We start from the raw sequence: 22738 nt of genomic DNA on the forward strand, positions 1-22738 counted from the left end.
AAATGTTTATCAGGAAAGGTCAGAGGTATCACCTCTTCTGAAGGTGAGGTAAAGAAAGGCTGTCATGTTGTAGAGCCCAGAGAGAGCCATTCCATTGCAGTTTATCTGAATCATGTCTGAGGGACTGTGACATCTGCTAACCTGTTATAAAAATCTGTGCAAATATAGAGCTGAAGAGGTTGTGCACCATAGGAAACAAGTATCTGCTCACCTCTTTTATCAAAGACAGAAGTTTTTTTTCTCTCCTGTTCTATTTGGCCTTATGCATTTATACATTTTAAATTCTGCTATTTATTGTTTTGTAGGGTTTGGGAGTAAAGCAGAGAGACCTTTTCTATACAACACATAGTGGAGTAATCACTCCCAGCCTGCCTCCAAAGTGAATTTCTTTTTCCTCTTTGATTAGAGTTGAACCCTAAGAGAGGTCTACCAATGCCAACTTCATCACGTCAGCTCTCTAGAGAACAGACTCCAGTTTTTACATTTCAGTGATTATTAATCTACTCTTGCCCACCTATGTGCCTAACAATTTGACCTGAAAATATGTAGACAGGATACCTACGTAGGCAGACAACAAAAATATCACAAGACTTTTAGGTGACACAATTGCCTGATGTAGACATGGAGGAGTATGGCATATATATTGTTATGTGCTTATTAAATCCATTCCATTTTCTTCATCTTGGTCATACAGGGAGACCAATTTCCCAGCTTCCCTTGCAATTAGATTGTGGCTGTATGGTTTAATTTTGCCTAATGGCATGTAGAGAGTAATAATATAAGCATCTCATGGTACTTTAGAACTCTCTTGCCTTCCCTTTCCCTTCAGAGACAGTCATGTAGGCCACATATTGAGACACTGAGTCAAAAGATGGAAGTAGCCGAAGACCCTGGAAAGTAGAACAGTTGAATCACTAAACTTGAACACAGAACAGTAGAAATTATCTAATCTGATGAATAGAGAAAAAAGTAAAATGAACAAAGCCTTAAAGACCTGTGAGCCAAATCAAGCCTGCCGACCAATTGGTCATGGAAGTTCCAGAAGGAAAATGAGAAGGGAGCAGAAAAACATTTTGAAGAAATAGTGCTCAGAAACCTCCCAAATTTGATGAGAAACATTAAAAGCTTAAGGAATGCAACAAACCCTGAGTAGAAGATCCACATCAAATATAATAAGAAAATATAAAGCATCAGAGAAAAGAGATTCCTCAAATACAAAGAAACCACAACAAAGTTATTAGCTAACTTTTCATCAGGACAGTGTCTTCCAGAAGACATTGCAATGCCATCTTCACAGAGTTGAAAGAAAACAAAAGTGTAAACCAAGAAATCTTTGTCTGACAAAACCACCCTTCAAAAATGAAGATGGAAATAAAGATGTTGACAGATAAAGTCTGAGAGGCTTGCTTAACAGACCTGCCTTACAGGGAAACTAATGAAAGTTCATCAGTCTGAAAGAAAATGAAACTAGACAATAACTCAAATCACATAAAGAAATGAAAAGTGTCAGAAATGGTAAACGTATGATTAAATATAAAAGAGTCTATAAATATATTTATTCATATTTTCTTCTGACCTCTAAAATATATATTTTATACAGCATTTATAACACTGTTCTGTTGGGTTTATAACATATATAGACCACATAGAACAGGGAGAAAAAGATATATTGGAAAATTCTGTATTTTATGAGAATAATTCTGAAGTAGGTGGTGAAAAGCTGAAATAGATACTGTAGTCTTAGGGTAATCATTAAATTAAAAAAACTATTTTAAAATCCAGAGGGATTAAATAGTATTCTAAAAAACACAAAAGAAGTCATAAAGGAGGAACAGAGGAACAAAGAGAGGTAAGATGTATGTAAATATTCATAGCAGGACTATTTTTAATAGCCAAAAGGTGGAAACAACACAAATGTCTGTCGACCGATTCAAGAATAAAGAAAATGTAGTATACCCACACAAAATGTTATTCAGCCATGAACTACAATGAAATACTGATGCATGCTGTACCATGAATGAACCTTGAAAACTTATGCTAAGTGAAAGAAACCATTCACTAAAGGCCACGTATTTTGATTTCATTTATGTGAAATGTTCAGAGTAGATCAGCCCATAAATTAAGTTAGTGGTTTCCAGAGTCTAGATGAAGGGAAGAATGGGAGTAACTGACAATGGGCTTGGGATTTCTTTTTGGCTTGATGAAAATGTTCTAAAACTACATGGTGGTGATAACACTAAAACTGTGTGGATAAACCTGTGCATGGTACACTCTAAATGGGCACCTTATATGGTCTGTAAATTATGTCTCAAAGCTGTTATTAAAAAAAGATTAAAGAATAGCAAAACAACAATGTAAATATAACCATTTGAGTAATTACATTAGATGTGAATAAACGAAAACCCTCAATGCCAAGGCAAACATTTATTGTACTAGATTAAAAACAAACTCAGCTTATATGGTTTGTAAGGAATGTACCCTCAATTCAAATATAAAAATTGATTGAAAGTTAAAGGATGGAAAAAATATATGCTATGAAAACAACAAAAATAAGGGAGCTGAAGTAGCTCTATTGTCAAAAAAAAAAAAAAAAAAAAAGACTTCACAATAAGAAAAATTGGTGGAAACATAAAGGATATGTCCTAATGATAAAAGGGTCAATTCATGAAGAAAATATAACAATCATTGTATATATGCACACCTAACAACAGAGCTCCCAAATATATGACATAAAATTTGACCAAACTAAAAGGAAAAATAGACAATTCAACAGTAGTACCTGGAGATAACAATAATCCACTCTCAATAATTGATAAAACAATTACACAGAAAGGCAGCCAGGATATAGAACTTTAAACAGCACTATCAATCAACTTGAACTTTATAGAAAACTCCAACGTCTGAAGGATACATTTTCTTCTTAAGTGCTGGTGAAACTTTCTTCAATATAAACCATAAACTGGATCATAAGACAAGGCTGAACAAAGGTAAAAACAAACAAACAAAAACCAACCATATAAAAAAAACAGTAACAACATCAAATGAAACAAAATGTGGAAATCATGCAAAGTAGATCTTCTTACTACAAATAAATTAGACTTCTACACCACAAATAGATCTGGAAAACCTTCAAATATATGGAAATTACATAGTATGTTTAGAAATAACTCCTAGATCAAGGAGTAAATCATAAGGGAAATTACGAATATATTTGACCTGAATGCAAATAAAACACAACATATCAAAATCAGATAGGCAATGCTTAGGAGGAAGTTTTTGGCTTTATGTCTTATATCAAAAAATATGAAAGGCCTCAGTAACTTATGTAAGGAAGTATCCTGTGTAAGTATCTAAGTAACCCAAGGCCTCAGTAACCTAAGTTTCTGCTTTAAGAAATGAGGGAAAAAGAGCAATTAAAACTAAGGCAAGCAGAAGAAAGGAAATTATAAAATTAGAGTGTAAATCAATGAATTAAAACACAAAATCAATAGAGAAAAAAAAAAAACAATATGTTCTGTGGAAAGTTTATTTTTTTTAAAGACCTTTAGCTAGACCAAGGAAAAAGAAAAGAGACATGAATTCCAAAAGTCAGGGATAGAAAGAGGAGAAATCACTACCAGCTCTATATAAATGTAAAGGATTTTAATTGAATATTATGAACAAACTTTTGCCATTGATTTTAACAATTTGAATAACATGAATAAATTCCTAGAACACAAGTAACCAAAACTTAGGGAAGAAGAAACTGAAAACCTGGGGAGATCTATAACAAGTAAAGAAATTGAAACTGTAATGATACATTTTTTCATAAAGGAAATGTCCAGCCCCAGCTGGTGTCAGTAGTGAATACTAAGTATTTCAAGGAGAAGTCATACAGTCCTTCACAAACTTTGAAAATAGAAGAGGAGGGAACACATCCCAACGTATTCTCTGAGGTGTGTATTACCCTGATACCAAAGCCAGCTAGCATCACAAGTAACAGCAACAACAAAAAATAAACTCAAGATCAGTGTTCTTAATGAGTAGCTGGAGAAATCTAAACTGAATGTGAAAATCAAATTCAGTAACATACATAAGGATTTACACCCTGACCAAGTGTGATTTATTCCAAGAATGCAAGGTTAATTTAACATGATAAAATCCATTAATATACTATATTGATCATTTAAAGGCTATAAAACAGTTAAAGCATTCAGAAAAATCATTCAGGAAAATCCAACACTCATTCATGATAAAAACTTTCAACAATCTGAGAATTAATGTAAATTTTCCAATCTAGGCATGGAAATGGCATCTATGAAAAAATCTACAGCTCACATCATACTTCGTAGTGAAAGGGCATATTTTCTTTCTAAGATCAGTCACAAAGCCAAGATACCAGCTCTCTCCACTTGTATTTAACATTGTGCTGGAAGTCTTAGCCCAGATAATAGGCAAGATAATAATTATAATAACATTGTAATAACAAGGCTTTCAGATTGAAAAGGCAGGAACAAAAATGTCTATCTGCAGTTAACTCATATATTGAAAAATTTGAAATGTAGAAAATATTTATTAGAAGTTAGAGATGAGTTAAGCAAGATTGTAGGGTATAAAATCAATATGTAAAAATTAACTTGACTTCTGTATGTTGGCAGTAAACAATCTGAAATGAAGTTCAGAATATGATTCTGTTCACGAGTACATGAAAACCAGTAAAACTCAGGTCTAAGTTTAGCAAAATAAGTGCAGAGTTGTGCTCTGAAAAGTATAAAATACTCTTTTTTTTTTTTTTTTTTAAAAGATTATTTATTTGACAGAGCACAAGTAGGCAGAGCGGCAGGCAGAGGGAGAGGGAGAAGCAGGCTCCCCGCTGATCAAGGAGCCTGATGAGGGCTTGATCCCAGGACCCTGGGATCATGACCTGAGCCGAAGGCAGACGCTTAACTGCCTGAGCCATGCAGGTGCCCCAAAATATCCTTGAAAATAATTTATGAAGAGCTAAGTAAAAGAAGAGATGTTCCATGTTCATGAGTTAGAAGACCGTATCATTAATATGACAGTTTGCCTCACATTGATCTATAGATTTATTGCAATGTCTGTCTAAATCTCAGCAGGCACTTTGTAGAAATTGAGAGGTTGATCCTAAAATCAGGGTGGATATGCAGAGGACTGAAGAGGCAAAATGTTTTTGAGAAAGAAAAAAGTTGATGGTCTTAAGATTATTAAATTTCAAAACTTAGTATAAGCTACAGTAATCAAGATAATGTCATATGAGCATAAAGATAGGCATAGGCATATTTATCAGTGAGGCAGAAATAAACCTTTTCATTTATGGTCAAATGATTTTTGGTAAAAAGCCTTGACATGATTCAGTAAGAAAAATAATCCTTTAAATGATGGTGGGACAATAGAATATCAATGTGCAAAATATTAAATTTAGAACTTTAGGGCGCCTGGGTGGCTCAGTTGGTTAAGCGACTGCCTTCGGCTCAGGTCATGATCCCAGAGTCCTGGGATCGAGTCCCACATCAGGCTCCCAGCTCAGCGGGGAGCCTGCTTCTCCCTCTGACACTCTCCCCTCTCATGCTGTTTCTCTCTCTCTCTCAAATAAATAATAAATAAATAAATAAAAATAAATTTAGAAGCTTACTTCATAACCATGTACAAACATTAACTCCAACAGATCAGGGACTTAAACCTGTATGGCCTCCTCTCCTCTGGCATGCAAAGACCCACCAAGGAATTTTATGATGCTGTTGTCCCTCTCACCAACACATTCCTAATGTTTTTGGAGATTAGTGTGCCCTCTGCATGTCCCCTTGAAGGAGCATAATCCATTCTTGGGTCTTCCTTGTCCTTCCATGATGTCTTTATTCCAGCCTGTCCCTTCCTTCCCTGTCTGCCTTGATAATTCATGTGTTTCAGTTTCCATCAGTGCTTTCCAGGCTTCTAGGAACCACCGGTTTGCACTGCCCTGTCAGTTCTTGACAGGGTGTTAAATTCCATTCTCCTTGGAGTGTTCCATAAGTTAACAAACTCCCTCTTATCCTGTCGTAAGTCCTGGCCTCTCATCAGACATTCAAAGTTTAGCCCCGTGAATATTCTTCTGGCTCCTACCGGTACATCCTAGCTAATTCTTGCAGCGTCTTTTATAATCTTAACAGGCCCAGCATATATTCTGCTGACTTAATGCAGCTACTTAACCCTAGTGAGTTATCGGCCTCCAGACTAGGAGAGGGGGTGGAGGAAGGATCAGGGAAGACTTGCAGGGAAGAGGGTGTGCTACGTTTTCATAGGGAGGGTCCAGCTGGGAAGGCTTTGGGAACTCAGAGGAGTCTGGAGACAAAGACTTTGAGACATCCACCCAGACAGACTTGTCTCACCTATCAGGTTTCAGGTGTTCCCAAGAAGAACCCTGATCTCAGCATAACAAACTTGCCTGGGTTTAACAATCATCTTCGTAGTTGTCAGCTCTTAACTGTAAAATTTCCAGTTTGATCTTTGGCTTTTTTTCCTACTCTACTGCAGCAGGAGACAGGGATCTCTCTTTAAGGACTCTTGACCTTCATATTTAGTTTTCAATAGTTTGTATAAGGCCTGTACCTTTTAATTATCTGTAGGACATCAGTACAACTGGTGATAACTAGTCAATTCTATTGCCTTTATATAGGTTGTTCCTCTGTACTTTTCAAATGCCTGAATCATTGTATTGGCCAGGGTGTTCTCTACAGAAATATCCTCTTAGGTCACTCACTGGTGAAATTTTTTTTTAACAATTTGGGTACTGCCTTGTGTCCAGGACTATTGATGCTCACACACGGCCTAGAATGGGATCCCGAGAAGGATGTGAACCAAAATTTTGTACATTTTCACCTGATACTCAAAACAAGGGGTCTCACTATTTGTGGCATATCCATGTTGCTTCCAAACAGGTTTAGTTTTGAGTAAAATGGAGAAACTATGGGACTAATTATCTTTCTGTAAAACTATCTGAAATTTAGAATATGCCCTCCCCTCACACATAAACCAGCACACTATTCAACCAAGTGAAACAAAAGAGGTTATAGAGAAAAGGAATTAGAAAGAAAAGGTGAATGTGAGGGTCAGAATTGGGAAAGAAAGCAAAGAGGGCACTGGGTGTTATACGCAAACAATGAATCATGGAACACTACATCAAAAAACTAAAGATGTATGGTGATTAACATAACATAATAAAAAAAATAAAGTCTTAAAAAGAAAAAAAACTGTGACTCCTTATTACAAAGATAAAAAGTGAAATGTTTTATCTTTTTATACTTTGGTGGGTGTGGCAAAGAGGGAATTGAGAGAAGCCCAAAATAAATTTTGTCTACCCCAAATCTTGGTCAAGCATGACACCTAGAGGCCACACAAACAGAATTCCTTTGGGTGAATTTTTTTTTTCTTTTAAATATGGCAAGATGCGTTTATATAGAAAAAATTATTTAAAGTTTTTATTTCAAAACGGACATTCTTAGATACTTCCCTGTAACACCCGATCAGTGAGTAGTTTTGTGTACATTGGTTCATTTACGTGTGTAGATACGTACACATCCTCACTATCTGGAGTTTGGAAATGACAACAGAAATAATAAAGACAGATGAAAGGACACCACTTGAGGGGTGATTGGTTCAGAATTGTCTCATTTCTAAATATTTAAAAAATATGCTTTTCATTTTTCATCCATTGGTTTGGAAAACTTTTGTAGCCCTGGCTCATTAATACTAGAACAATTCTTCATGAAAAATGATGAACGATTTACTTCATGGCGGGCTGTCCAGATGGTCAATTTAATCTGCATCCCTGAGACTTCTTATGACTAAATTTTGACATCATGTCATTAAACATTTGTGTATTATTTATATCATATTCTAGAAAACAAAGATTGCTATGTCTTGCTATGTCTTGCTGTCCATCAGTTTTATTGATAGGATTTATCCAACTGGACACTTTGGCTCTCACAAAGGAACATGTATCTGAATATATATTTCACATCTGTCTCCTCCGAGACCCATATATTTTTGTCCTCAAGTGCACTAATGGCCTTGTTATAGAACAGATATGTGGCGGTGGTGGAGACAAATGCTTGCATGACTCAGTTTCTGTAACCTTGTCCAGAGATGTCTTTACTAACTGATTGGGCATGTGTATGTGTTTGTGTGTGACCCTTAAGCCTTGTATAAATTGAAATTAGAGGAGGAAACAAATTGTTGGCTATTTTCAAACACCGCTGCAGAATACTCACCCTAGTTGTGTATTAAATGGCAGTAAATTTTTGACTTAGAAATGGTTCCTGGCTCTTAATATATAATGCTTAAACTTGTAGCTATAATGTTTAAACTCTTGACCAGATGAGTAATTATTATACAATCATAGATAAATACAAACATCAGACTCTTAAATTTCCTTTTGACAGTAAGCTATTAAGTGTAGCATCTGATGGCTTCTTGAAGGGCTAATTACGCTGCACATTAAATTGTACTAACTTGACTCTTTAGATTCTCTGTCTTCTGTTACATAATGAGTTTCTACTTGGTGAATTGGTTTGGGACTCCCTAAGAATGCTTAAATTGGGCTCTTATGAACACAGTACTTCCAGCTTGCAATCTTCCTTGCGCTGGAGTTGGAGGATTTCAGGGTAAACCGGAAAGGCCCTGACTGTAGCTGAGAAAGAAACACAACCAGGATAGGAGAGCAGTGCCATTGCAGAATGTCCTGTGGAGTTTGCCCTAAGAGGACAGAACTGAGGAAACCGGAGCGGGTTCTATGTTCTTCTTTGGTGTAACTGGTGAAACAAATGCTCCTTTAGGGAACCATACATTTGTTGGGATCAGGCTTCCTTGGTATCCCTTATCAATCTATAATCTTTTGATTGTTGCCTGTTTTTTTGTTTTTTTTTAAACCAGTGAAGGAATAGTAATCCACACTAGTTTATCTCTCCTAATCACCGACTCACAGAGCTAGGACTTTCTGAGCTTTTAATTCCCTCTTAGAGGCCTAACAGAGTGGAAAGTAAACAAAGACTGAATTTGCAACCTTAAACATTGCTAATTTCCTCTGATGTCAGAATACTTAAACAGGCAGGACCTGGGAATTATTTGATCAAACCTGCTTTTAATCTAATGCATGCAGAAGAGCTGTGTCTGGAATGATCTGCAAAACGGCAGGCATCCCAAGAGAGCTTTATGGAAGGTTTCCTCTTTCAGAAATGGTAGTTTCCTCATTTTAAACTCTTGGGTTGGCTGTGTTGTTGGAGTAAAGTCCTAAGAGTGGTTTTCCTGCTTTTTAAATTTTATTTGGCCAAGTATTGCTGACCGGATGTGGAGAGTTTTCTTTGGCTTTCTGTTTGCTGACTTTTTAACTGGCTAAATGCCTTATTATTGTAGCTTTACTAGAAAATGAATTAATAAAAGGTTATCATTGAGGGAAAGAGAGAAAGAGAAAGGGCAAAGCATTGTCTGATTTCTCACACATTCCTTTATTGTGTATGGTTTAAGAAAGTAAAAACACAAAGAACAAAAGACCCCAAAACATTAGGTTATTTAGATTATGAAAGGCATTTTTCTACAGCAAGAGTTCAGGGAAATTAGCGTCCAGGATTTTTTTTTTTTGTGTGTGTGTGTGTCCAGGATTTTTAAGTAAGGAATGTACTAATTTGGAGATACCCAAGTAATGGAAACCCAATTTTCCCTTTAATTTTACTCACAACTCTGTGGATACTTAAAGGTAGCATATTTTTTGACAGAAGCAGATAAAGGGACAGCACTTTTATTTACTGCATATTTGAAATAAAATTTTATGATTCGCTTTTATAAAATTTTATCCACGTAACTAGATTAGCATTGTGAATGCTAATTAAATACTATTTCGATTTTAAAGACCTCAAAAGACAATGTACTTTGATTTGTCACAGTTAGGGTCAGTACTGTTCATATTTCTATTGAGAACAAATTAAGTTAAAAAGAAACACAACATTTAGGAAAGTGTTCAAAGGCATTTCAACAGCAAGTAAACAATTCTGCTCTTCGACTATGGTTTTCACATCTGATCATAAATACTGCTCCCCACGTAAAGTAATTCAGAAGCCACGGCTTAAAAACAAATTATAAACACTGATGCTTTGTGTAAATACACACGAAGAATAGCATGCCCCTAGATCCAGCGTTTGACTCCTTGGATGACGATGAATTTCAATGCCTGTTATTTGTCATGCTGAAGGCTGTCGGGTGATGATTCTTTTTATTGGTGTATCCTTCCAAACATATTTCATCGCACCATGTGCAAGGGAGTTCTTTGGGCGGGCGTGCTGGATCCGGGTGCCCCCTCTCCCCTTCGCTCCTTCCTTTCTTGCCCTGGCGCTCTCGCCTCCTCCTGCCTCCAGCCCCCTCTCGCTGCTTTTCGGCTCACGCCCCCCTCCCCTCTCTCCAGCTGGCGACGACGGGGTTGCGCTGCCTCCCAGACCTCGAGGACCTGCTCAGTCAGCTGGGGCCGCCTGCGGACGGCTGCCTCCCTCTCCGCTAGGACCTGCCACTCTGCGCGGAATGGCAGCCGCAGCAGCATCCCCGCCGGCGGCGGAGGCGGCGGCAGCCACCACGGCCACCGCGGACGCTATTGTTCCCGGGTGTTAAACGCGCTTTCCCTCCTTTTCATCTGAAACGAACAATAGCAGGAAAGCGCTTTGCTTTCTGTACTGCTCGGGAAGACGGTGTGAGCGCAAGGGAAAATTGCCTGCCACCCGCGTTCCGGATCCGGACCCTGGAGCGGCTGCGGGCGGCATGGGGCTGCGAGCGAGGCGCTCGGCGTCCGGGAGCCCAGGCGCTGCGGGCCCGCGCCGGGGCGTCCTGCGGCTGCCCCCGCTGCTCCTGCTGCTGCTGCTGCGCCCAGGAGCCTGCGGGGCTGCGGCTCAGGCCGAGGCTGAGGCACCCACCCTGTATCTGTGGAAGACCGGTAAGTGGGACAGAGTTCTCCCTTCCTCTCCTGTTCACGTCTGGGTCCATGTTACAAAACTGCTGGGCTTCAGCAGGGACCCCTGCGCTTCTTGAGAGCCTGCGTGTCCTGGGAGCCTAAGGTAAAAAGTACGGTTACTCGGAAGCAAAGTAGGTCATGTCCGATGCTGTTAGGAAAGAAAAACCTACCAACCAAGAGGCATTCGTGAGTCATCGGAATGATATTTCTCTCGCAGCTCTGTAGTTAATGAGCACAACCAACACTGCACTTTCATAAGGAAGTGCATTTTCAACCGCTGGGTTTTCATTCTACTAGGAGTTTCTTAAATATATTTCCAGCAAAGAACAGGCACACAGCTTAGAGCCGGTCTGTATTCTGTCTTGAGGCAGTTTGCTCGGGGCCATGATATATGTGGGTATAGAGTTGAATTTAAGTAGAGCTTTGTGATATGTGGGACACGTGGAAACAAGCCAAGCGAGGGTAGTTCTAACAGTTAAAGGCAAGTGGGGGCTCCAGTGAGCTCGCGGAGAGGGTGTAAAGACCAATTCTTGACGAGTGAATTGCGCGATTTTTAAAGTGCACAGTTCTAAGGATGTTTAGGTTTAAACTTTTCCTGCCTTGGGAATTCTTCTGCTTTGTTTTCAACCAACTAACAAAAGCAGCAACTAATTGTGCCTCCGAACCTCCAGGCAAAGTGCTGACTAGAGGTCCTGGTGGGACAGTGACAGGCAGGAAAACAATACCAAGTGAGGAATTACTCCCCTTTCTCTAGTGGCTCTTCCCCCCCCCCTCCCCCCCCCCCCGCCCCCCCCCCCCCGCCCCACCCCGCCCCGCCCCCTCCCCCCCCCCGCCCAAGGAGGAGGAGAATTCTTCAGCAGACCTGAAACTTGGCATGTTTATAGGAATGACGTGAGAAGCATTATTCCTATTGCTTAGGAGTAGGGATAAATTAAGAATTTCTTGGCAATACCTAACCATTAAGAGGAGGCTGCAATAGAAAGGAGGGAAAAGATGTGTTTGTCATGGGATTGCAAACAAGTTACAGAGTGGGTCTCTTTCCTGCCTTCAGCTGTCTGTAGCCCCCTGCTGCAGAGACAGATTAGTTTACAATTACACCGATATTCTGAAATTTTAAAGAAGTTGCATCTATCCAGCAACTTAGCAGATTGAACAGAAATTTGTTACAAGCCCTGATTTGTCCTCGAATGTTGCAAGAAATATCACACACACTTTTAGAAAAACCATTTGGATATTAGCATTAGCCATTCTTGTTAACCCTCGGAGTTTAATATTGATTAGTGGATGCAGATGAAATCATATTAATTTATTTCAATTTAAAATCTAGAGTTGAAGACCTTCTCTAATTTAGCTAAACCCATGATTTCACTTTTCAAAGGCTCGGTCATAACAACGAACAGTAATCAAACCATAATTTACCATTAAATGGTTTTATTTGAATGCTTGGTAAGAGCTTCTCAGGTAAGTGTTGGGCAAAGTAGTACTTGCCTGGTTGAAATTTGTGCTGTTAAAGTAAGAAAAGCCAAGCAGTAATTCAGATCGAAGAAGAGTCTAGGCAACATTCACTGTGCAGTGTCTCAGGTGCCAATATATGTCAACATAAATGTCATGGTGGGAACACAAGCCAATAAATCGTTTAAAATAGTGGAAAACTCTCAGGAGCAAGGATATGGAGACCTTGGTTCCAGTACCAGTTCCAGCTCTTGCTAGCTATAGGAACGTTGGCAGTTCACTTAACTTTTGACCCCTAGTTTTCTCAGCTGCATATAAATGTGATGATACCATCTTCTGACCATTCATAGTGTTATGAAGATTGAATGAGTGAGTTATGAGGAAGTAATCTGTAAATGTCAAAGTTATGTGCATGTGCAAATATAAGCTAGCGTGCTGAGGATGATAATGGCATCCCTGTGATGGTGGTCCTTGGTTTGGTGGAAAAAAATGAATTAAGCTGGAGAGGAAAATAATGACCTCTTTATTTTTTTTCCGGGGGGAAAGGAGGCTTTACTATTTGTATAAAGAAATTGAGAGTTGTTATCAGAAGAACAAGAGAATATTTAAAGGAGAGGGATAGACTGGAAATGAAAATGTAGAGGTGAAAGAATCATTAAGTGTGTATAACTTGATGAAAATAGTCAGGAAGAGAATTGGGAGAGAAAATGAGGTGAGACCATCCAGGATGTCTCTTTCAATGGAATACGCTTGGTCTTGGTACAACAGATTATAGGGAGTCACACTATTGGTCAGATCATTGAATTACCCGGGTGTAGGAAAAGGTATACTGGATGAGGAGCTAGGACAGGAGCTCTAACACTGTGTCAATCACTAACAAGCTGCAGAGCATTGGCCAAATCATTTAGTGATTTTGGTTCTTGGTTTCTGAGTTTGTAATATTCATTGATTAGAAAAGATATCTAAGGGCCTTTTCAGCCTTAACATGTCTGATGTGTATGTATACATCTGCACATACCTACACCGTAAATACACATATGCATATGTATACATAGTTTATTAACGTGTATATACATGTAATATATATATGTACATAATACATAAGGTCTATAATACATGATATGTGATATGTAATGTATAGAATATGAAAGTTTAAAGTATATATTATATGAAAGTTTTTTTAAGTCAACTCACAACAAAAAGTTATTGAGGACTCACTGTATGAGTTACATGAAGTCAGTGAGGTCGAGGCTGACTAGGATATTGTCATCCCTTCCTTCAAGAAATTAACAATTGAACAATACTGTAAATATACAACAATTACAACCTGGTGTACCATACTCATGAACAAAACACTGATAGCAGGGATGTTGTGTAGCTGATACAGGGGGCTGTGGAGAGTTTTAAAGAGGAGTTAATGTTGATTGGGATTTTGCAGGATGAGAGCTGAATTTTTTTTCTCTGGGAGACATGGAGGTCCATTTCAAGCAGAAGGAAGAGAGAAAATGAAAGTGAAAGGCACAACAACATTCTTAGATCTTGAAAGTACTGCAAGTCTGGTCTAGGATCTTTGGTGGGAATGAATGGATATAATGCCAATTTGATGGGTTGGGGACGATTGTAAGAAAACCTTCAAACTTTGGTAAAGAGTCTGGAGCTTAACGTCTAAGCAAGTAGAAACTGTTGGAAGCTTTTTCCAGAGGATTGACATATTCTTGGCCCAGAATGGAGAGAGAGAAGTGAAGAGGCTTGGAGGTCAGTAAGGAGAGGGACTGAGAGGCAAAGGGGAATAGATCTAGGACCATAGAAGTGAAGAGTGAGTAGAGCAGGGCTGGGGGTCACACTGCAGAAGTGTTATTCAGCTTTAGAGTGTAGGGAACTCTGTGCCAAGGAGAGGAGGAACTCATCCCATGAAGATCTCCATCATATCTGCACCCAGTTACCTGAGACCAAGAATGTGAAAGAAGGAAGAGCAGGTTTCCTGGGGTTAGAGAAGAATATCGATTTAATTTAGCTATACTAAACTTGAGGTAGTAATCCATTCAGATGAATAAATCTAATGGGAGAACTAGTGATTGGGTGGGTAGTTTAGGAGAAAGAGTTAGGCTGAAAGTGTAGGCTTGGAACTCAGTAAATGTATGCTATTTCAGAGCATGGTAGTTGGAGAGATCATCAAAAGAAGAGAAATACTGAAAAGAGGGGCCAGGATACTTCACAGAGAGTATTGAGATTTAAAGGGCCACTGTCAGGGAGAGACCAGTGCAAGAGTCAGAGAAAGTGTGGTCAGAAAAGGTCCGAGGAAGACGGCAATATGTGCTAAATGGAAGATGTTTTATGAAGGGGATGGTGGTAAAAAGTGTAAAACATTTTCTGAAAGACTGGAAAGAATTATGAAATAGTTCAGAAATGATCAAGTAAAAGGGAGAATTGGTAAGATATTTAAAAGTGTTTTGGGAAAAGGATGTTTTAACTGGAGTGATAGAGATAAAAACTTATTTGAATAATAAGATAATGGAAAAGGTATAATATTGATAAAGTCAAATAATCCAGAGGTGTTTAAATCACCACTCTGCTGCTTTTAAATAGTGACAACCCCAGAATATATTAAAAATATTTATTAAAATGAAAAAGTTAAATGTTTTAACACTTCTTTGTCATATTTATTTTGAAAGGTAGCTTGTCTTTGTGTGAATAATTGAAAAACCTATTTCATACACACAGAGGTAAAGCACTTATTATTGGAAGATAATTACTGATAAGTGTTAGTTTTTCATTCTTTAATATTCTAGAATATGGAATTTTTTTCAGTAATAATTATGACTAATAATATTTACCTGGCAATTCTAAATTAAGAGTATCAATGCATTGAATAAAATGTGATTGACTTAACATGAGTAGGACAGAAAATAGTGAATACCTCCAACTTCTATCAACTTCTGTCACAGATATTTTCAGAAAGGTCTTAATGAAGTCATTGAATTTATTATTTTTTAATTGATGTATGGTTGATATACCATGTTAGATTAGTTTCAGGTATATGATATAGTGATTTGACAGATTTATATAGGCTAGGTTCACCACAAGCGTAGCTACCATCTGTACCATACAACGCCATGATGATACCATTGACTATATTACCTAGGCTGTACCTTTTATTCTCATGATTTATTCATTCCAGAATTAGAAGCCTGTATCTCCCACTCTCCTTCACCATTTTGTCCATCCATTTACCCCTTTCCCTCTGGCAACCATCACTTTGTTCTCTGTATTTATGGGTCTGTTTCTGCTTTCTGTTTTTGTTTATTCACTTGTTTTGTTTTTTTAGATTCCACATATGAGTGAAATCATATGGCATTTGTCTTTCTCTGACTTATTTCACTTAACATATTACCCTCTAGGTCCATCCAGGTTTTGACAAATGGCAAGATCTCATCCTTTTTATGGCTCAGTAATATTCCATTGTGTGTGTCTATATACACACATACACACACATATATACACTTTCTTTGCTCATAGACACTTGAGTTGCTTCCATATTTTGGCTATTGTAAATAATGCTGCAATAAACATAGGGGTTGCTATATCTTTCTGATTTAGTGTTTTTGTGTTCTTTGGGTAAATACCCAGTAGTGGAATTCCTGGATCATATGGTAGTTCTCTTTTAAATTTTTTGAAGAATCTCCATAGTGTTTTCCAGTGTCTGCAGCAATTTACATTTCCACCAACTGTGCATGAGGGTTCCTTTTTCTCCACCTTCTCACCAATACTCATTATTTCTTGTCTTTTTGGTTCTAGCCATTCTGTATATAGTGATATCTCACTATATAGTGAGATATAGGTATAAAGTGATATCTATTGTAGTTTTGACTTGCATTTCCTTGATAATTAATGATTTTGAGCATCTTTTCATGTGTCTGTTTGCCATCTTGATATGTCGTCTTTGGAAAAATGTTTATTCAGGTCCTCTGCCCATTTTAATCAGTTATTTGTGTTTCTTTGGTATCGAGTTATGTAAGTTCTTTATATATTTTGGTTATTAATTTCTTATCAGATATATCATTTGCAAATATCTTCTCCCATTCAAAGGTTGGCTTTTCATTTTGCTGATGATTTCCTTCACTGTACAAAAGGTTTTAATTTTGGTATAGTCCCAAATTGAATTAATATTTCTAACAATGAAATTACATTGAAATCCAAGAAATAGGTACACACTAGCCCTTGCTCAGAATTTAGGTGATTAGGGTATTTATAGGTGTGTGTTTTCTCTCAAGGAAATTACTTCTCACATTAAACACTTTTGAACTAAGTTCATCCAATGCAAGGCAATACTTCTAACAACAATCACTGTGTCCTTTACAAAGTTAATTGTACGTAAAATAATCCCTTACTTCTTCAATATAAAATAAAAATAAGTATATTCCTTTTATTTTCTTTCATGTACTTGTCCTAATATAAAATATTCTGTAATGCTTATGGAAAAATATTAATCCTAATCGTACCATTCATTAAATAAGAAAGGAGAGAGGGATGTCATTCCAGGTAGTAGTAACATGAGGGTAGCATTATCCTAGTAAAAGTTTTTGTACTTCAGTTTTGCCTAATTTAGAATGTGACACAGTTTGCTCATTAAATGGAAAATAAGGATGGAGCAGAGTGGACAGAATATGGGCATCAGAGTCAATCCAGAGTAACACGGATCAAAATACTGTATTTTATCCATATTATCAAATTATTTCATCTCCCTGGATCTTTTTCTTTCATCTCTAATATGGATGAATAATATGTATTATATAGGGGTTTTCTGAGGTTTAATTAAATATGGTAGCATATTGAATGTTCTGATGGAGTGTTTGATATATATGAGAACTTCAGTGAATGGCAGTTTTTATTATTGCTTTTATTCTATTGTGTAATACAATGGCTACTTAATTGTAATGACCTGGAACAAATCCAGTAATGTGCATTAGCTTTCTTGCAAGCATTTTTTTTTTTTTTTTGTAAATATACTAGAAATTACAAATTGATACAGTTTTAGTGCTAGATATTCCAACAAATTATAAGGGGGGCAGCACTGGGGAATTGAAAGAACACAGACTATGGGATCAGAAACCATTGTTTAAATCTGCCTCTACCTGACTGGTCAAGTTACTTAAACTCTGATTTTGTTTTCTCACCTTAGAATGGTGACAGAAGTTCTGAAGTGAGAGGCCACTTGCAAAGTTTTAATAGGTGGTAAATAGAAAGTGTCTAGTACAGTGCCCTAAATATAGTAGATATTCAGAAAATGTTCTCTTCCCATTCTTTATCCTTTCCTCCCCTAAAAATGACATAACAAGCAGGAATTTTATAGATTCAACACATTTATCTGTCTTCTCCAACCAAGGGGCACCATGAAAAACAAAACAAGTCTAGGAAGAGAAGCTGTTTTATAACAGGCTCATCTTTCTTTTTAGTTTGACACTTAAATGTAGACAGCATGGACCAAAGGCCATAAAAATATTTTGAGCAGCAAATTCATGGTGAAGTATATAAATAGAATTTTTTATACTTCATTTTGTGCTATATTTCAGGGGATTTCTCAAGAATCTGAAATTTCAGGTTCTTGAAATTATCCTGTCACCAATGCCTTCCAAATTAAATGTTTCACAGAATTGTTTTTATACAATTTTTAATTTTACATATTAGATGATTATTTAAATAAATTTTTAAAAACTGTTTATATCTTGTTTTCCTACCCTTCTTTCTTAGCATACATAACACAGTGTTCAAAATTCATTAAGAGTGTATTATTATTTGCATCAAAAAATGAAATGCTCAAGTGGTTTTGTGAAGCTTTAATATCTTAACGGACTGTAGTAACGCAGGTCACTCGTTATGTAAATTATAGATAGCAACCTAGTTTGCAAAATAATAGAAGCCCCAATCAGGGCTGAGATTGAGTGCTATCAAGCAGCACCTACCCAGACTCTTTCCTACCTATGACTGCAATATAAAAAAACTGGCCTGATGGCAGTAGGATGAGATGCTGACATTCTGACTAGATTACTGGGGAAGTATGGTGTGCTTGGGCTCCTTTTCTAAGGAAATGAAGCCTCTTAACCTCTTGTATAAGTCAGATTGGTGACACTGGATAGTGAGATGTCTCTGGGAAGAGGAGAGCAAAAGCCTCTGTCTGGTGAATATATAGAACAGGCTCTCTTAAAATTTCAAGAGAGCCTTGGAATTCATGTAGAGGCACATTAGAATGGTCCTTAATAAGGGGCGCCTGGGTGGCTCAGTCGGTTAAGTGGCTGCCTTAGCCATGATCACAGGGTCCTGGGATCGAGCCCCGCTTCGGGCTCCCTGCGCAGCGGAGAGCCTGCTTCTTCCTCTCCCTCTGCCTGCCGCTCTGCCTACTTGTGCCCTCTCTATATCTCCCTGTCAAATAAATAAATAAAATCTTAAAAAAAAAAAAAAAAAGAATGGTCCTTAATGAAAGAAACACCAGGGAAGTGGCATCTGGAAAATATATCACAAGAACATCATAGAGTGTGAGTTAGAGGTGCCAGTGAGTCATAAGGTAGAGATTTTTTCTATTTTTTTATCAGCACTTTATACTTGACACTTTAGAATGTATTAAAATGATGAAAAATAAAGGAGTTTGCATTTAATCCTAGGGTACCCAAGCAATAAGAAAAACAATATTTAGGGGAAGTGATAGAACAATTAAAAACATGTTGGGAAAGAGTAGAGGAAACATGGCAGAACTGAAAACAGTGATACTAAAAAGTAATCCATCTACTGCTTCTGATATATGACTGGACCTAACCAAAAGGATGTCCTTTCAATTTCCAGAAGCACTATTGAGCTAATTGATATTTTGCATAGTTTACCAGGTGAAATTATAATCTCTAGGGTATCATTTTTACTGTATCAAAATTATGCTATGAGGAAACAAATAAGGAGATATGGGGAAAAGGCACAAATGTGCTTCTTTATATGGACAATAATATTCAAATGACCATGTAATTGGGTAATGTTGAAGGGGGGTACTCTATGTCCCAGGAGCCGCCAGAGAGAGATAGTCCATGTACAACTTAGTGAGTGATGTCTGTAAATTCAGAAGAAGCTCTGCATGGCTGTAACAACTTGGGGAGGATGTAAGACATTATAAGAGAGAGCAACACAACAAAGGAAGAAAGGGGAAAACAGGCAAATCATCTTTTAAATATTATTCTTTTAAAAATTATTTTTAATAGGCTTTATTTTTTGAATAGTTGTAGGTTTACAAAAAAGCAGAAAGTACAGAGTTGCCATATACCTCTCATTCTTCCCCTCTCCCTATTATTGACATCTTGCACCAGTGTGGTACATGTGCACCATTGATGAGCCAGTATTGACCCATTATTATTACTTAAAATCCATAGTTTATATTAGGGTTCAGCTGCTCTCATACATTCTCTGGTTTTGGACAAATACATGAAAGCATATATCCACTAATATGTGTATCCACCATTATAGGATTATAGAGTAGTTTCACCCCCCCTAAAATTCCTCTGTGCTTCATCTATTCATCCCTCAACCCATTCCTCTCTCCTTCCAAATCTCTGGTAATCGCTCATCTTTTTACCCTTTTATATCTCCATACTTGTTCTTTTTTGGGGGAATGTCATGTAGTTGAAACCATATAGTATGTAGACTCTTCTTCCACTTAGTACTTATGCATTTCAGTTTCTTCTGTGTCTTTTCATGGCTTGATATCTCATTTCTTTTTATCACTGAAAAATATACTGTTTTATGGATATAACAAAGTTTGTTTATCCATTTACATATTGAAGGACATCTCGGTTGCTTTCAAGATGTAAACATCTGTGTGCCGGTTTTTTGTGTGAATATGTTTTTATCTCCGTTGTGTAAATACCAAGGAACGCAATTGCTGGATCATATGGTAAAGAGAATGTTTAGTTGTGTGAGGAACTGCCAAACTGTCTTTCTCAGTGGCTGTACCATGTGCATTCCCACCAGCAGTGAATGAAAGTGGATGTCACTCGACATCTCTGCTGGTGCTGTCGGTATTTTGAATTTTAGCCATTTTAATGCCCATAGTTGTATCTCATCATTGCTTGCATTTTCTTGTCTCTAATGACCTGTGGTGTTGAGTATCATCTTTTCATCTGCTTGTCATGTGTACATCTTCTCCGCTAAGGGATCCGCAGTCTTCCCACCACGTGAGTAGTAGCGAGGGCAAGCAGAACCCTCAGGTGACAGAGGTCGAAGTCTCAGTCTAGCCTGTGCTGCACGTGCTCCACTTCTTGTGGCCCTGATGCTAGGACTCCTGCTAAAAACAAGTATTTTATAAAGAGAAAATACACGTGGAAATTAAGTAGAAAATAAGCAATACACGGAGATGGGCCTACACTTTGTCTTTTGTTCCTCCAGGAGGGGAACACCTTGGGAGAGAGTTTGGAAGTGATAAACAGTATCTTGAAGAGGAAGAAAACGGTGTGATATATTAAAGGTTAAATGGAGCCGGCAAGCTTGTGGGATTTTCAAGTGCACGACACTCGTGCGGGGTCTCTAGCTGACTCGGGTCTGGTGAATCATGTAGTTGCATATCTACTTTTCCTTGCTCTTCCCTGGAGGCTGGCGAAATATCCTCCTGAATTTCTGGGAAACAGAGGAAGTCTTCTGAACTCCTGGTAAGTTGACCTGGGAACCGAGTTGTCAAGGCAGCCTACTGCTTAGCTCACTCCCCCAAACCTTTCCACAGACACGGAGTGTTGAGCAGCCCCAGAATGGGGAGAGTCGAACAGTGGCTTCAAAGGGGATAGTGTGGGGGCGCCTGGGTGGCTCAGTCATTAAGCGTCTGCCTTCAGCTCAGGTCATGATCCCAGAGTCCTGGGATCGAGCCCCACATCAGGCTCCCTGCTCCGCGGGAAGCCTGCTTCTCCCTCTCCCACTCCCCCTGCTTGTGTTCCCTCTCTGGCTGTCTTTCTCTCTGTCAAATAAATAAAACCTTTAAAAAAAAAAGGGGGGGGGATAGTGTGTGTGCATAAATACAGTGCACTACCCAGGTACTTAACCTGGGACTCTATAGAGAGCTTGACGGAAAATTAATTTCCCAAGCAAATGTATCAAGCGTAGGCATTGATTATATAGTGGGACTCATTGAACTCATGGTATAGGGTGAATGCAGGACTTTCTAATTGTCCCACTCTGTCTGGATAAAAAGTTACCCCTTGGGTTGTCATCGCGGTAGCAATAACAGCACATACTGAGTATTGTAGATGGATGTGTTTGCCAGTATGTTCTGTCACGTGCCTGCTAAAGAATGGCATCAGAACACATATATTGCCTATTCGGGTTGCACTGTTTAAAGATTATTTTTGTTTTCTCTCTCACAATCAGAGAGCGCAACTATACATGTCAGAGGGGTCCATGCACTCTATTCAGTTACTTCCCTGTGACAGTGAAAAAGATTAGTTGAAAAGAATTGAAGCTATAGCTTGAAATGAAAGAAGTACTGGTTGCTAAGTAGTAAAATATATATTTATGTGCATTTGTGTGTGTAATAAATAAAATGAAATGTTCCAAAATCAACTTTTGAGCCTCATGTGAATCTTGACCTCATTTTGTAATTTATTGAGAATATGAACCCTAATCCCTGTGTCTTCCGTCCCTCAGCCATGCCATAGGTATGATATTAGTATCTCCCTCTTCACATGACTTTAAAGGTTATCTTGAGACAAAACTGCAGAGCACTTCAATGGTGTCTGGCTCATGTCGGTGCTCAGGAAATGTCGTCTTGTACTATAGGTGTGAACCGCAAAGGTCTTCTCAGAGATCGTTTGTCTCTGGATCGGAGTCTTTTTTTCTCTTCATTTTCATTCTTATTCCTTCTTGGATCCACACGTGCATGTCAAGCTTCTCTGCATCTGGCATTTTTCTGCTTTCCCCTGCTGTTGGGGCCAGTTCATAGTTACCCAGCCATCAGCTCTGCTGTTTGCTGAGTTGTTCAAAGTATAGTTAAAAAATACAGACGTTCTGCCTTAGTGTTTTATTTTTACTTGGGATTGTGCATATTGTTGCCGTGCAGGAAATGCTGGAGGTGCGACTCTTTAAGTGGGTCTGTGTGTTCCAAAATTCCTTTGTGTGGAAACACCTGAGATTATTCTTGGCAAGACTTTCCTGTTCTGTGATGCTGTGAGTGAGAGCGTGCAGGAAGTGCACAGTGAGTGCTGAGGTATCCTCTCTCAAAGTCCTCTTTCCTCTCCTACAGTACATAGCCCCGTGTGTGTGTGTGTGTGTGTGTGTGTGTGTGTGTGTGTGTGTGTGTGTGTG

General features: G+C 38.2%; 1 protein-coding gene across 3 annotated transcripts in view; it reads left to right on the plus strand.

Annotated features, from left to right (window-relative positions):
• The first annotated feature begins 10077 nt into the window (after positions 1-10077).
• The window catches only part of THSD7A (thrombospondin type 1 domain containing 7A), a 428494-nt gene continuing 415833 nt past the window's right edge, over positions 10078-22738 (plus strand). For 2 of the 3 annotated variants that reach the window (XM_032402029.1, XM_032402030.1), the window contains exon 1: positions 10079-10948. In XM_032402029.1, the coding sequence (XP_032257920.1) occupies positions 10777-10948 (172 nt within the window). In that variant the 5' untranslated portion in view covers positions 10079-10776. Of the gene's footprint in view, positions 10949-22738 lie in introns of all 3 variants that reach the window. The other variant, XM_032402031.1, reaches the window with a different exon arrangement.

This window comes from Phoca vitulina, unplaced genomic scaffold (assembly GCF_004348235.1).
Source record: "Phoca vitulina isolate PV1807 unplaced genomic scaffold, GSC_HSeal_1.0 scaffold4, whole genome shotgun sequence".
NCBI lineage: Eukaryota > Metazoa > Chordata > Mammalia > Carnivora > Phocidae > Phoca > Phoca vitulina.